We start from the raw sequence: 14773 nt of genomic DNA on the forward strand, positions 1-14773 counted from the left end.
CACAGGGATTTTCCTGGCTTCCCCAGCTTCCTTCCATCGTGCTTGTCCAGAGGCTTGGCAGGTGTGCTGCAGCCCCCCAGGTGCTCTAAGTTAGCGTGTTTCTTTTCCAGGAAAGCTCTCTCTGGAAGAGTTCATCCGCGGCGCCAAGAGTGACCCGTCCATAGTGCGTCTCCTGCAGTGCGATCCCAGCAGTGCCGGCCAGTTCTGAACCTGTACTTTGGATGAATTATCTATCTGCTTTTTTTTTTTTATTTTCTTGCCAAACAACATTCATGGTAGTGTTGCCTCTGTATGGCCAATTATGCCTTCATTTGTGGCATCTTATAGCTTATTTTGTTGTGGATTAATTATAAGAATGCTGAATTGCTCTTAAGAATTTGTCCAGAGCATGGGCAGTACTGTTCTAAACAGATATTGTGGTGTTATCATTGTTTTTAAAATTTCATTTTGGTTTTTTGTTTGTTTGTTTGTATGTGTTTTGGAAAGTAACATGTTGAGGAGGAGTAAACCAACAACAAACCCCTTGGCAGCAAGACACACTGACAGATTTTAGATTGCTGCTTTAGTTGTTAGGTATTCACCTGCAGGACCTGAAAGTGTAGTAAGGCTGAACCAAAGGGGTTGTGATGGGTGGGGTAGGATTCACCTGGAACCTCCTCTCCTGTCCAGGAGGCACCAGTTAAGATCAAAGACAGGACTGGGAAGAAGTATGAAAGTGCAAAACATGTGTGGGGTGTATTATCCACTCCTATGCCTCATTGTTTCAATGCTGTGAACACTTTCCAGGTTGTGAAGAAGGGACAAAATGAAGGTTGACTTTTTTTACTAGGTTTACAGTGGTTGAAGTCATATGGCTTTATCTGAAAATTCAGCAAGCAATTTGCAATCCTGATCTCCAAATCCACAACTGACAATACCTCTTGCCGTTTGGGATCAGCAAAAGCAGACACAGATATGAAAAGCTGGGTCTTGACAATGAATTTAAGGGAGATACATGTTGAATGTGAAATTTTCAGGTTAGTAATAAAGCAGTTGCTACTAGGGAGAGTGGGCATTCACGTGAGGAACTCACAGACACCTGCAAGCAGCTCCAGCTGAGGCACATCTGCTGTTCTCAATGCTCTTGCATAGCAGGAAGTTTTGGGGGTGTTTTTGTCTCTCTCCATGTAGCTAACAGAGTTTCTGGGCCTGCTCTTAGGGGAAGGCTGTCATCAAAACTTGTTTTAAACATAAAATTGTAGCATTTATATTTCATTTATTTTAGTAAAGTTCAAAAAAATCTGTACTGAAATGAGGAAATGGTACGCTTTATGATATATTTATATATATAAAAATTAAAACAAAAAAAGAACAGCTCTTGAGAGAAATGTTGAATGTTTATCTTTCCGCCTAGGTGCAGGAGTATCTGAAATTTGCTGCTGCAAAATTTTATCCTTTGATCAAAGTTGCTGTATGCAAAGCTAATACACACATGTGGGATTTCTTAGGGACTTTACAAGCGCTGTTGCAAGAGAAAAGCTGGAAAAGCTTTAGCAACAGGAGGCATTATGCTGACTAAATTGGCATTAATCAGTCATTAGCTGAAGTCTGCTTTGTGATCCTGCTGGAGAGCTACCCATGCAGGCAGGCACGGTGTTGGGAATTCATGAGCTCGTTAGAGTAACCTTTGTCTGACAGGCAAAGTTGGCATTTTGTCAAGTGACCTTGTAGATGCTAATCCCCAGTAGCCTTAATTTAAAATAAACCAAGTAAAAGAAGTCTGCTTTGCAGATGATGATTAGCTAAGTACTAATTAGAAGTCACGAAGAAGTAGTTGAGCATAAATAATCTTCTGTGGAACACTAGCTAGCATGTACAATAACTGACAGAAGCAATCCTATACTTAATTTTCCCATACCATTTGCTTTGCCAGGTGTTAAGGGCAAAACATTTTAAGAGAAAATAAAAGTAAATTGAAAATAACATTGTTAATCAATTGTACTAAATTTTTTATGAGTGGCTAATGACACTCAATAAATGTCTTCAAGCACACATTTTTGTCTCAAACAATCACAAAAATCCAGTTGATGATATATTTCCATTACATTCATCAAAATACTGAGCTGAGCTGAGCTGAGCTGAGCGTGGGAAAATAAGAAAGCAAAGGGGGCCCAGCCACAGACACAAACAGATTTAATACCCAGCACTTTCAGGTGTTATGAGCAACACTGCCAAGTTTTGCACCAATTTTTCTGGCTGATGAAAATATTCTCTATCTCCTTCTCCCAAATCTTAATTAGACACCATGTGCACAAATCCCCTTCAAAGGACAGTCTGTGCCTACCTTCTTCAAGGTAATTTTCTGCTTTACCTGGAGACGTTCTGGCCCTCTCTTCATGTCCATCACCTCATGGATTTTGAAAGCTACTTGAGGGTTGTTTTTCAGCAGAAGAAGCCTGGCCAGACTCTGGGGATTGCAGAAGGAAGGCCAGTGGGCATGCAGTGATCAGCACACCCCTCTGCCAGATGGGAATGACCGTGCCACCACCCCAGCCTCTCTGGGGGTGCTCCATCACCATCCCTGCGTGGGCAGGACAAGGTGACACCAGAGGATCCCTGCTGAATTTCCAACCTCCTGGCTCAGTGCAGGCACCCACGCCCAAAGCAGCCCAGATCTGTGGAAGCTGACATTTACTGGAGGTGAACTCGGATACCTTCTACAGTTCCATCTTCTTCTTAATGCTGTGAAAGCAGCTGCATGTGACTGAAGCTTTTAAAATGTTGCCTTTTCTTTAAGTGACTGCATACCACCTCTTTTTCATTTTACAAGACACTTCTGGCCCAGAACCCAATCTCTCAGTTTGTTTTTGCTCAGTAGTTTTGGGGTGTTGTGGCCAGGCTCGCCTCCCGTGCTACTCCTGTACACAGCACAGCTTTGAAAGCACAGCCTGTGCTGTGACCCCAGCAGAGATGTAATGCTTCCCACAGCTCACAACATTTGCAATAATAAGAATTAGCTTACAGCTGCAGAGGACATAGCTGCAGATAAGGCTGTTGTAGAAACATTTACAGAGTCAGCTAGGGTTATTCTTTTACCTGACTGCCACTGATGATTGGTATTATTTTAAATTATTAACTATCCCTTTCTTTCTCTGCCTCTGCATGTACTTAAAGGGTGATTCTTAGCTGAAGTTGTGATAGGTACATTTGCAGACCTCAAATCAGCAGGTCAGCAGTGGTGTGCTGTGCCTCAGATTGAAATTTTCTGCTTTGCTGTCATTTGCATTTGTATTCATAATTGCCTTCATAAAGCTTTTAAAGGCAAAGTGTGAATAGCACAGTAAGTCAGACTTTTGAGTGATTCATTAGCAATATCTCCACACAGGAAGGATGGCAGACAGCACATACTATTTTGTATGACTTCTCAATTTTGTATATGCATTCTCTAGTTTTACTCACATGTGCACGAGGCAGCCTTCACTATGTGTTGTCCAAAGGGATTAATGAGCATATGTCACATGTAGACTGAACTCACGGAAAATGCCAGTCCCATTTATCTGACATTCCCAGTCAGCTTGTCAAACTCTGAGCCATGTGAGGTGAGGACTATGACTTGTGAGGTGAGCACTATGACTGTGAGTTTTGCAATACTGTCCTTGCTTTAGGGTGCTTTGGGAGGGGAAAAGCCTTTTAAAACCAACACATGTGTTCTTGTGAGCACTTAAGAGTTTGAGAGGGACTGAAGAAATATTTATGTTTCAACATTATTTGAAGCCCTGTCAGTTCACAGTTCAATGATGTTTCTGAGGTACCCAGAGCTATGCTGTTCCCTTGCAGTTCTTAGGAGCTTATAGGATTTCTATCCTCTTCCTGGGGCATTCTTTTTTGTTCTGTGTTATAAGTCATAACCTCCACATTTTCTGCTGCTTAAAACAGTAAGTCAGAAGTATGTAAACTTCATAGCTGGAGGAGGTCTGTGTGCAGAAATATTGCACACCAGCACAGGAAGCAGGCACACATGCCCAAGTCGCTGTGGTTTGAGCACTGCCCCTGGGGGATGAGCCCCAGGACTTCTCTCTTTGCTGATGGCAAAAGTGCAATAATGCTGCTTAGCTTGATTTTCTTTCACTGCAGATCAGGTTAAGTCGCATTACCTTGCATTGCTGTGGGCAGAACCTTGTCTCAGCTGACTCATGGAAACTTGGTGAACTCTGGTAACTTGGTGCTGAGCCCTAATCTGCAGACTAAGCCAAGATGAGAAGATGGCCTTGGCCACATGTCTCAGTACATGTGAACCAGAGAACACGGTGACAACTGGCAGGTGCCTGGGGACATGTGGCAGTGAGAAGGGAATCTCCTGCCCCAGAACAATGCCCTGAGCTGAGCTGCCTCCTCCTTTTAAAACTCTCCCCTTTTTCAGCACCGCTGGTGTCAGATGCAACATGATAGCAATATAGCAGGTCAGGATGGAGGAGGCATCCTTCAGGAGTTTCCTTTTGCAGTTTAGCCTACAAGTGCCAAGTGAAACAGTCAGACAGGTCTGATTGTTGGCTGGACAAGTCTTCCTGAACACCCAGTACACCAGCACCTCCTTTCATCTTCCCCATGGTGCTCCCTCGGTTTCCAGGCATGGCAGCCCTTGGGCTCAGCAGTTAGATGTCAGGTACCCAGTGCAAGACTGGTGGAGAGGAATATTTCACCTGCCCTCTGCAGAAGTACTTGGATGCATTCTTTGTTCTGTGTCTCACTAAGCGGGATGTCATGTAGGAGTCGGAAAGTGGGGAAAGTTGGTTTTCTTGGTATCACAGGCAGAACCTGCACTTAGAAATGTAGAGAAACTTGTCAAGTGCCAGAGAGCTGAGCAGTGCTCAGAGCTGCATGCAGAGTTTTCCACTGATTGTGCAGTAGGCAGGTAAGATAAGCAGCAGTGATACGTCAGGCACATGGTGCGATGGGTTTCGAGATAGGGCTTGACTAGAAATGGCACCTTCTATGTGAGCAGCTCTGTCTGCTGCATATTCTGTCAGAGGTGCTGACAAAATACACTCCAAAATGAGGGAGCAGAGCTGTTTACCATACCCTGGCAGGTATTGAACAAACAGCTCCCAGGATGAGCATAAGGTTTTCCCTAAGTGCAGCTGAGGACAAACTATTGCCTATGGGAGTTCATTCCTAGTCATGGTGGAAGAGAGAAGAAGGGAAAGCTCCATTGACTTTCAAAGCCCAGGTGTCATTTTAGAGGCTAGGGACGGTGGAATGAACAGCTGTGTTTTAAACACAAAGAAAAGACAGCAGGGACTGTAAACTGGCATGGAAATCAGTGACATTAGAAACCAGAACCACTGCTGAGGGACTGCAAAAGCCATTAGGTGCCTCTGCCCTTCAGAGCAGCAGAGCCATCAGCTGGATGCACAGTCAATCTCCTTGCCCCTTGCAGAAAATATGCCTGCATTCTATGGGAATCTAAACAGCATTCCATCCTGGCTTTTGCTGCTGTTGTTTCCCAATTATCCATACTGAGAAGTTGTTTCCAGGGAGAGGATTTTCAGAGGATAAGGTACAAAGCTTCCCAGATGTACTGTCCATATCTTAACAAGCTGGAAAGGCCAGATGCAAGGGGCTTCTCATTGGTTTCCCACAGGTTGTGTTGTTTCAATGTGTAGCTGGGATTAAGCTATCACCTCTAAAATGCTGACTAATTCTGACTAATAAGTAAAGCAAAAAAAGGCCTTGAGTTGTAGTGAACAATGTGAAAAGACTAGAGAAATGAAAAACTATGAGGACATCCCTGCCTGTAGCCCAGGGTCTGAATTTGCACAGTGAAGCCCTCTTAGCAGTAGCCAGCACAGAAAAGCTCCTCTACTCCAGCCCAGTCAATGGTACCTCCTGGGCTGCTCCAGCCCTGTGTGGTGAGGCTGGGGACTCTGGGCCCTGCCCCAGACATGGTCATCTGAGATTATCAGGCAGGCTGAGGGCTCCCTAGATCTCGAGGCACACAACAGCCACCCACCCTCTGCACCGTATTCACTTACTGTGCACCTGAGATGTTTTAGATCTTCCCCTCTTGCCCTGACCTTATACCAAAGATATTCTCACCTTCCCAGGGCATGTGCTCAGGGTGTCCAGCTCTCCAAGTCTTTGCAGCCACCTCCCAGTTGCTTTTCCCAGCCTCTGTGTGAACAAATAACAAACACCAGCCCTTGACATGTGGAGGAGCCAAGCTTAATGCACTTAAATGGAGCAGCTTCTGATTTGGTTTCCCATCTTTGGCCCACCTGTGAGTACCACACTATTTATTTCTTATTATTAAGTAATGGCAGTATTAAACATTGTAATGGCACACTGAACCTCTGAAACAACTTGGTTTTCATTATAGTGTACATGTTTGTTGAGGCAGTGCAGGCTGAACGTGCCTGGGGCTCGCTCTCCACTGCCCTGTTTACTCCACAGAGAGCTGGTTTCTTCCAGCAGCAGCACCTCCCAAGCATCCCCATGCAGTGTGCAGGTGCCCCAGGCCTGCAGGAGCACCCAGGTGCTGTGGACCAAGAGATAATTTTGGCATAGTTATATCAGGCAGAAACTCTTCCTGCTATCTGTCAAAAACGAGTGTTGGGGGTGTGACCTCTGGTTTTCTCCTCCCTGGGGACAGGGGTTCCCGCGGTGCTCAGGGCTGGCCTCACATTTCCCCACCAAATGGGATGGCAGGATGATGGTGATCAGTAAACCCCCCTGAGAAAATCCTCTTAGATTCTAAACTTCATTTGTGCTGCTCATTGGCTGCACTCAGAGGGAAGATTCATGGGTCCAGTGTGGTAGTCTGGGGGAGAACTTGCAGTTCCTTGCCACCACCACCTTTTTATTTCCTGTCATTATTCGCATTTCCAAGGCAACCAAATAGTTTTTTGTTAGTATCTGAAGAAAAAGAAAAATCACATCCAGGGTTTCAATCCAATAAGGATCTAAGGAAGGTTACTAAAGACATCACGCTCAATGTTAGTCATACAAATGCTCCACAAAGTAATGTTTCATTGGTATTTTGTGTTTAATTTTCTTATTCATGTGGCAGGCATGTTTTATTTCATTATTTTGGATCCTCTTAGATTTAGCCCTGCTGGTCCTTCAGCTCTTATGCAAAAGTCCCAAAGGCCCCAGGAGCAGAACTGACTGAGCAATTACCAGTGAGGTGGGCACATAGTGCCTGGTAAAAATGAAGAGCTTAATTACCTTAGGGATTTTCTTTGTGTGCACACTTGCTTCAAGGAGACAAATTGAGCTGCATTGCAATATATTTATCTCTTCCACTTGCTCACTTCTATTCCAAGCAGTCTTGTAGTTAATATTTGTATATTCAGCATTATTTTGCTCTTGAACCTGAAGTGACCAATATTGTCTTCCTCTGACAGGAGTACTTAATACCTTCTGATTTTTAGATATTGCTGAGTGATGTGATGGATGCAAAAATAGTTATATATTTGTGTGCTGGCTTTGGCTGTGATATAGTTAATTTTCCTCACAGTAGCTAGAATGAGGGTCAGTTTTGGATTTGTGCTGGAAACAGCATTGATAACAGAGGGATGTCTTCATTATTGCTGAGCAGTGCTCACATGGTGTCAAGGACTTTCCTGCTTCCCACCCCATCAGCAAGGGAGCTCAGGGTGCACAAGGGAGATGGGATGGGACACAGCCAGGACAGCTGACCCCAACTGACCCCAGGGATATCCCAGACCATGGTATCATGCTCACCATGTAAAGAGGTGGGGGAAAGAAGGAGGAAGAGGGTGACAAGTTCAGAGTGATGTCATTTGTCTCCCCAAGTCACCACTACTTGTGATGGAGCCCTGTTTTTCTGGGGATGGCTGAATACCTGGCTGCCCCTGGGAAGTGGTGAATGAATGCCTTGCTTTGCTTTTGCATGGGGCTTTTGTGTTCCCTATTAAACTGTCTTTATCTCAACTCATGGTTTTCTCACTTTTGCCCTTCCATCTCTTCTACATCCCACTAGAAGGGAGTGAATGAGTGGCTTCGTGGGACTTAGTTGCTGGTTGGGATTAAATCACAACAATTTGTTTAAATTTGGGTAGATATTTTTGATGCTGCAGAAACTAATAAATTGAGATAAAACATGACCAAGAGCTGAATGGATCAAAGTGCCCAGTTCCTATTTAAGTCCGTGACCATTCCACAGGGAGAGCTTTCCCTGTTCCCTCAGGCTGTTGCCTCATTGCAGCACAGAATAGACACAACAAATCGAACTTGTAATGATCTACTACGAGCAGACTCACTGCAGCAGCATGGAGTTCAGTATATCCTGTGTCTTGGCAAAATTAGATACCTCTCTAGATCTAGATGAATGCTTTGTAAGCAAACCTACATATCCTAAGGAAGACTTTTACTATTCAGAAAGGAGAGAGACAACTATGAATTAAATTAATTTGGTCCACATATTTTTCTTACAGCTGTCTAGAATTGCAAGTGTCCTGTGTGCTGTTGCCTGTAGCTGTTGTGATGTGTTAATTTCCCCCCCTGGTTCTGTTGTAAGCTCATCTGGTGGCATCCTGAGTCTCCAGCTGGTTTTCTGCCAGGCAAAGCCCACGAGAAGGACACGTAGAGGCGAGTGGCTCCCAGGCACAGCAGGGGCAGCTTCTGGGGACGTGGCCCTGTGCTGCTCCATGCTCTGGGAGTCTGTACCTACAGAGCAACGTGTTAAACCTACCTGATACAATGAAAGTTGACGATCAGGCCACCGAAGGAGACGGAGAATTTGGCGGAGGGTTGTGTATGTTTTGTGCCCCCCAGCACGTGCACGGTTCCCCAGCTATTAACTTCCAGTTAGGACCTTTCCTGAGCTCTTAGTGTTAGAATAACGTTTTCTTCTGCTGATAATGTATTTGTATTATGCAACGTACTCAGAAAACAGAAAATTATCTCTCTATGACTGTCCTCTCCTCTCAAGAAGCTCTTCTCCTCTGTACATATGATATGCAGAATGTATGGGAGTCTTACCAGCGTTGGTTTGCATTTTTAAGACTGTACTAATTAATGTGTGATACTATTGTGTTTTTGTAGTGGCATCTTTGATGTAAGATGTAAAAACTATTTAAATTTTTTTTGTTATTGTTCAGCTTTTAGAGATAGCACCAAGGACTGCATGTTCACTAGAATCAGCCCTTTCCAGGGGCTGTCAGAGCTGCACGCAGGCACCGGTGTTTCACCCGGCATGTAGCACCTGCGTTCCTCTCTTAATAGGGGTCAGTTTGGAGTGGAGATTAATTCTTCCTGAAAAGTCTAGTTTTGTCTTTCCCTCTCTCAGATTCAAGCTGTGTGATTCCCTCCCATGCTGTGTGCCAGCCCTGGCCCCAGGAGGAGACCTGGGAGGAATGGCCCCTGACCCAGGGCACCCCGCTGCCATCGGGCTCCCTCACCCCATGGCTCACCCAATGCATTCTCCTAGGAACTTGGTTTTTCTTGGCACTGCTGGCTGTGCCGGCACAACAACAGTGGGCTCACATTGCAAGACAATTTGTGCAAGTGACTTTAAAATGAATTAACTAAAATTGAGGGGAATTAAGGAAAAGAAGAGCCTGAGCAGCAATTTTAGGGTCAGAATCTTATTGGGGTGCTTAATATAGCAAGAACTTGGGGCCAGTCCCTAAAAGGTAGGACCATTTTGAATGGCTTAGGTCTACATTTCTTGTCAGGTTTGGAAAATGAAGTGGGGCTCAGATCCAGCCTTTCAGGCAGGGTTGACTTACTGGATAGACTGAGTCTGAGATGCTTCTCCAGATTGTGTCGTGGGCCAAAAGACAAGACATGCTGCAGCTTAGGAGTTATTTTTCTTTCAGGTTATTTTTTTTTTCCTTTTTAATGGAGAAAGCAGTTCAAACTGCACCTGGCAAAATGACTGACTTCAAAAGCATGTTTTTCCTTGTTATATAGACACTCACAAAACAGCATCGTGTGGCTAAAAAGGCACATTTGTGACAGTTTCTTTCTGAGTGCCAAAATATATAAGCAGTATTGTTTGAAGGGAAATAAAAATTTTTTTACTGTATTGTTATTACTGTTGAACAAATATATTGTTTTTAAATGTTAGATTTTGAAGACTTTTGTATTGTAAATTGTTTTGTGACACGGTGCTTTTTCATACTGGAATTACTGATTGCACCTAAATATTAATTATTGCTTTCTTATATAAATATGTGACCTTGAACAATCTTGATGAAAACCAATGTGTGGTGGATACCAACAGTTCAAAAAAATTCACCTCCCAAAATCCCCTAAATGTTCTTTCCTACTAATAAACATTCTGCTGCAGCTAGTGATGGTGTGCCATGTGCTTTACTCCCTTCATGGTGGAGCCTTAAAGCCTCATGTAGCTCCTTGGTCTGGGGAGAAAATCCCAGAGAAGCCTTTGCCTGCTGCCTTCACTGCCTTCCTGTCCTGCTCACTGCTGTGGGCACAGAGTCAGAGCTGTGCAAGTCAATCTGGAGGGCTCAGGCAGGGCTGGAGCTGTGCACAGGCGCTGGGCTGGCACACTGCAGCTGGCTGGATGCTCCATTGCTAACACAGATTTTGTTCCAGCAGCTAAAGCCAGCAGCTGGGCAAGGAGTAGGACATCATGGAGTGGGTTATAAAAGCAAAGGAAGGACAACACAAAGTTGAGAGTCCTGGTACTCTGAAGCTGGAAAGAGCAGCTTAGCTGACTGACAGCAACTTTCCCTGCGATAGATAAATCCCTCTCCAGGTTTAGGGGAGTTTTTTATCCCCTAATGATAAGGGGATAAAATGATAAGCATCAAGGGAGCAGGATTGGCCAAGAGGGCATGGGCATGTAGCTGTGGTTAGTTGCTCTGAGATGTGGATGATGAGGCTGCAGCAGAGCTTGTCACAGCATTGACTCCTGCCAGCCTCAGACAGGCTCTGGAGGGGGCTTGCTGATGCTTCTGTGCATGCTCCTTAAGCTCCCCAAATTTTCACCTCGGTTAAATTTGGAGCTGGGATTAGCTGAGTGCAAAAAGTAGTTTAAAGCCTACTGGAAAGTAACATAAACCAGTGCCTACTTCCTTTTCAGATTAAACAAAAATGCCTATTTGTGGAACTGCACATTAATCTGAGCTTGAGACAGGCTGGAGCCTGAATGAAGCATCATTTGCAGTATTCAGGTATCTCCTGTGCTCAGTGCAAACAAGCTTTATTACACAAACTTCCAGTGTAATAAAGACTCCCTGTGATGTACATTCCCCCCACCCTCCCCTTAGGGCCATCATACGATTTAGCATAAAAAGACTGGGTGTAAGGAGGCGTTTATTTGTACAGGGGGGCTAAAATCCTCCACGTACCACCCTTGCTGTCCCTCCTCTCACTGTGCAAAGCCATCTGCCCCAGGCACTGCAGCTCGTTGCACCCCCACGATCCCTGGACCTCCCACCACCTCAGCCAGGAGGGAGCTGTGATCCTGCAGCTCACGGCTGCGTCTGGGAAGTGGCGTGCTCCAGAATCTGTCAGTGTTTTCTGCAGCAGAAATTGAGCCAAGAGACTGAGAAGGTGCCGAAAAGGACAGCTTTGCTGCCCCGGTGAGTCCCCTAACGTTTCAGTTTCAGTTTCAGTTGGGTCAGTTCTTCCCAATGACCTTTAATCCAGGTGACCCGAGCCACCTTGCTGGAGCCTGGCTCAGCCATGCCAGACACAGCCCAAGCCCTGAGCACACACTGGGTGCAGGGGGTCCCATCAGCCCACACACTTCTCCTCACCCCTCCATGGCCCCGCAGATGGAGCACTGCCAACCACGCAGCTTTCAAGCATTTGCATCCGAAGAGCCACTCAGTAAAACCACTTCCTATAAAACATAATTAAACATCTATCACAGGCAGTGCTCAGGAAATGTGATTACCTTAAAGGGCTCCATGGGAGCTGATCCTGGCTCACCCTGCACTGCTCATCCAGAGCACTGAACTCCTGCACCCCACTGTAAGACAGGGCTGTCCTGCTATTGCCTGGGGAATCAACCTTTGCTGAGGAAAATGCTTTCCCAAGCAATTTCCCACCTACTAAGATGTTCTCACCTCCTGAATCTTGTTTGAAAAGCCAAACTGAACTGGTGGAGAATAAAATGTTTGATGAAAATGTTTTACTGCAAGACATGTGGCCAGGTACGCTTCAGTGCTTTTGGAGTAGGTGTGGGTAAGGATCTCAACTCAGGTGCCCAGGAGTCACAAAGAAGTTACTGTCAGTGCTTCCAGCCAGGGTCCCAGGACACTCCAACATGTCACAGAATAGTTGGGGTAGGAAGGGATTTCTGTAGTTCATCTGGTCCAATCCCCCTGCTCAAGTAGGGCAAACAAGAGTTGGTTGTCCAGGACCATGTCAAGGCAGCTTTTAAATATCTACAGGGATAGAGACTCCACATCCTCTCTGGGCACCCCACTCCAGTGCTTAGTCACACAGTAAAAAGCATTCCCTGATTTCAGAGGGAACCTCCTGTGTTTTAGTGTGTGTCCACTTGCCTCTGGTCCTGTCACTGGGCACCATTTAGAAGAGTCTGACTCCATCCTCTCTGCACCCCCTTCAGGCACTGGTACATACTGATACCCTCTCTCCTGGAGAGATGTAGTAATACACACCACAGCAACAGAAATATTGTCTCATACATAGGAATATTTATTTTTTTTCCTTCTTAAAAATGTACAAAAAATAAAATAACTGTATTTACAGCTTATCAAACCCCTCTCCCAGTTGCAACACTATTAAGTTACATGAGCTATATTCTTAATATAAAAGCACACTATTTATACATTAAGTTTCCTTGTTTGCCAGAAAGACGGCTTGTCACAACCTTTGGCACAAACATTCTTGTTTGTATCTTGTCTCAATTAATAGGAAATGGAAGAGCATAAAAACATTTAATAAGCTTTACATTTTATAAGTCATAAGATACTCCTTTCCAGTTCCACTTCAATCAATATACAGCATCTCTGACAGCTAGAGAGTTTAGATTTTACTTGTTTGAATTAATTTACATTTAAACAATTCATAGAACGAAAGAGAAAAATATATAAGAAAGACATTTGATCTCTGAATTCCATTGACCAAAAACTTTGTGAGAGAGGACACACATGAAAAAACCCATTCTTGTCTTTGTACTTTACACTCAGTGTTAGAAATCCTCCAAAATGTCTTGATGGGATGATCATAGTACATCCACAAAACTTCACTCAAGGGATGCACTTTATTTTGGGAATACCAGCACCTGACTGTGAGAAAGAACTAGAATTTGAGAATTTGAATGGGATTTCATAATAAAACATCAAATGGACGGACAAAGTGCCAAGTCTGCAGCAGGAACCAAAATTAGAAGACTGTTCTCCTTTTGTACATCTCTAGAGTTTTTCAAAACATAACATCTACAGACACTGCATTTTCTTCATAGGGAAAATGCACTGAGCAGCAAGCCACTCTTCAGGCTGTACTAATTAAGATTCAAGATTGCTGTCTTGAAGAAGAGAAGGAAATGAGAATTTTGTTCCTTTAAATAAATAACCACAGCAGTTCCACAAAGAGACAAAAGGAGGCAAGACGGATATTCCTGTCCCCTGCTGAACGGTAGACAAATCTTACTTCCATTTAACTCATAATATTTGGAAGATCCAGCATTAATCTATATTTTTTTATCAAACAGAAGCAACATGCATATTTTAAACAATATACACGTAAGCAACTGTGTACTCCTCAGGATATCTGATCAAGCAGGGCACAAGGCAGCCACTGCTTCAGAAGTTTGTATTACTCATACCACTCTTGCCCCTTTCCCACCACTCTGATGGGCTGATTTGGACCAAAAGGTGAAGCCTGAGAGCTTGGAGCTTGCCACAACCAGCATCCAAGGTTCAGTGCTCCTCCAGCAGCTGATGCTACAACTACAACTGAAGTGGTGCAGCATGGATACTCAGTGCTTGTGAGGCACCTGCATCTGGAGCAGAGAAACAAAGCCCTCAGACCCTGGCAGATAAAGTAAAGGGTGATCATCCTTACCTAGCTCTAGCTGTTGTTCTAAAATAATCTTGCCACAAATCTAGGCACCTTCCTGATAACTTCACTGAGACTGTAAGAGGAACTAAAGGCAGGAGTATTAGCTTTCTACTATCAGGAATTTGCACACTTTAAGATGTATTTAAAATAGCTTTCAGTTAATCTTGGAAGCAACTTTCCTTTTCTGTACAGTGGCTGACTGAAGGCTCCTAAAATGACAATGGATAACTCCTTAAGTCCCACTATTCCTGGAGCACTGCTCTTCTCACTGATCCTATACTGCTCCTCATGACAGGATGCTGCAGCACCCAACAGATCTCGGCTCATCTAGATCCAAATGTAAGACAAAACCATCCTATTAACCTGAGTGCTGGTGCTGCCAGGACTGCCTGTCCTTCTCTGTGATCCCTAAATTCTCACTGGCCTTTCTTAATGCAGCACATTCCAAACCAGGCCAGCCCCAAGCACTCCCTTGGACAGCAGGTTTGTTGGGGGCAGAACTAGGGCTCAACTCCTGCATAAATTTACTCCTTTGCTTCACCTGCAGCTTCTGCCCAGACATGGTGACCAGCTGCGAGATCCCAGATGATATTCTGAGGATTCCAAACACCAACAGAGAAATACAAGAACTGACAGTATTGCTTACCAGTCCTGTGTGCTGGTCCCAGTTCCTAATGCCTCCTGTACCAACTGTCCTCTTTTTTTCTTTAAGAAAAAATTATCTGGGATAAGTCAGCATAGACTTTTTATCTCAGTCTGAGCCAAGTAG

The 14773-nt window shown here is 44.5% G+C and overlaps 1 protein-coding gene across 1 annotated transcript in view; it reads left to right on the plus strand.

Moving 5' to 3' along the window:
- The window catches only part of NCALD (neurocalcin delta), a 58951-nt gene extending 48654 nt beyond the window's left edge, over positions 1 to 10297 (plus strand). Inside the window, exon 4 of the mRNA XM_071421478.1 lies at positions 111 to 10297. Within this exon, the coding sequence (XP_071277579.1) occupies positions 111 to 208 (98 nt within the window). The 3' untranslated portion in view covers positions 209 to 10297. The remainder of the gene's footprint in view (positions 1 to 110) is intronic.
- The last annotated feature ends 4476 nt before the right edge of the window (positions 10298 to 14773 follow it).

The sequence above is a fragment of the Agelaius tricolor genome, unplaced genomic scaffold (genome assembly GCF_023055355.1).
Source record: "Agelaius tricolor isolate 1412-34295 unplaced genomic scaffold, bAgeTri1.0.p SCAF_2, whole genome shotgun sequence".
Lineage (NCBI taxonomy): Eukaryota > Metazoa > Chordata > Aves > Passeriformes > Icteridae > Agelaius > Agelaius tricolor.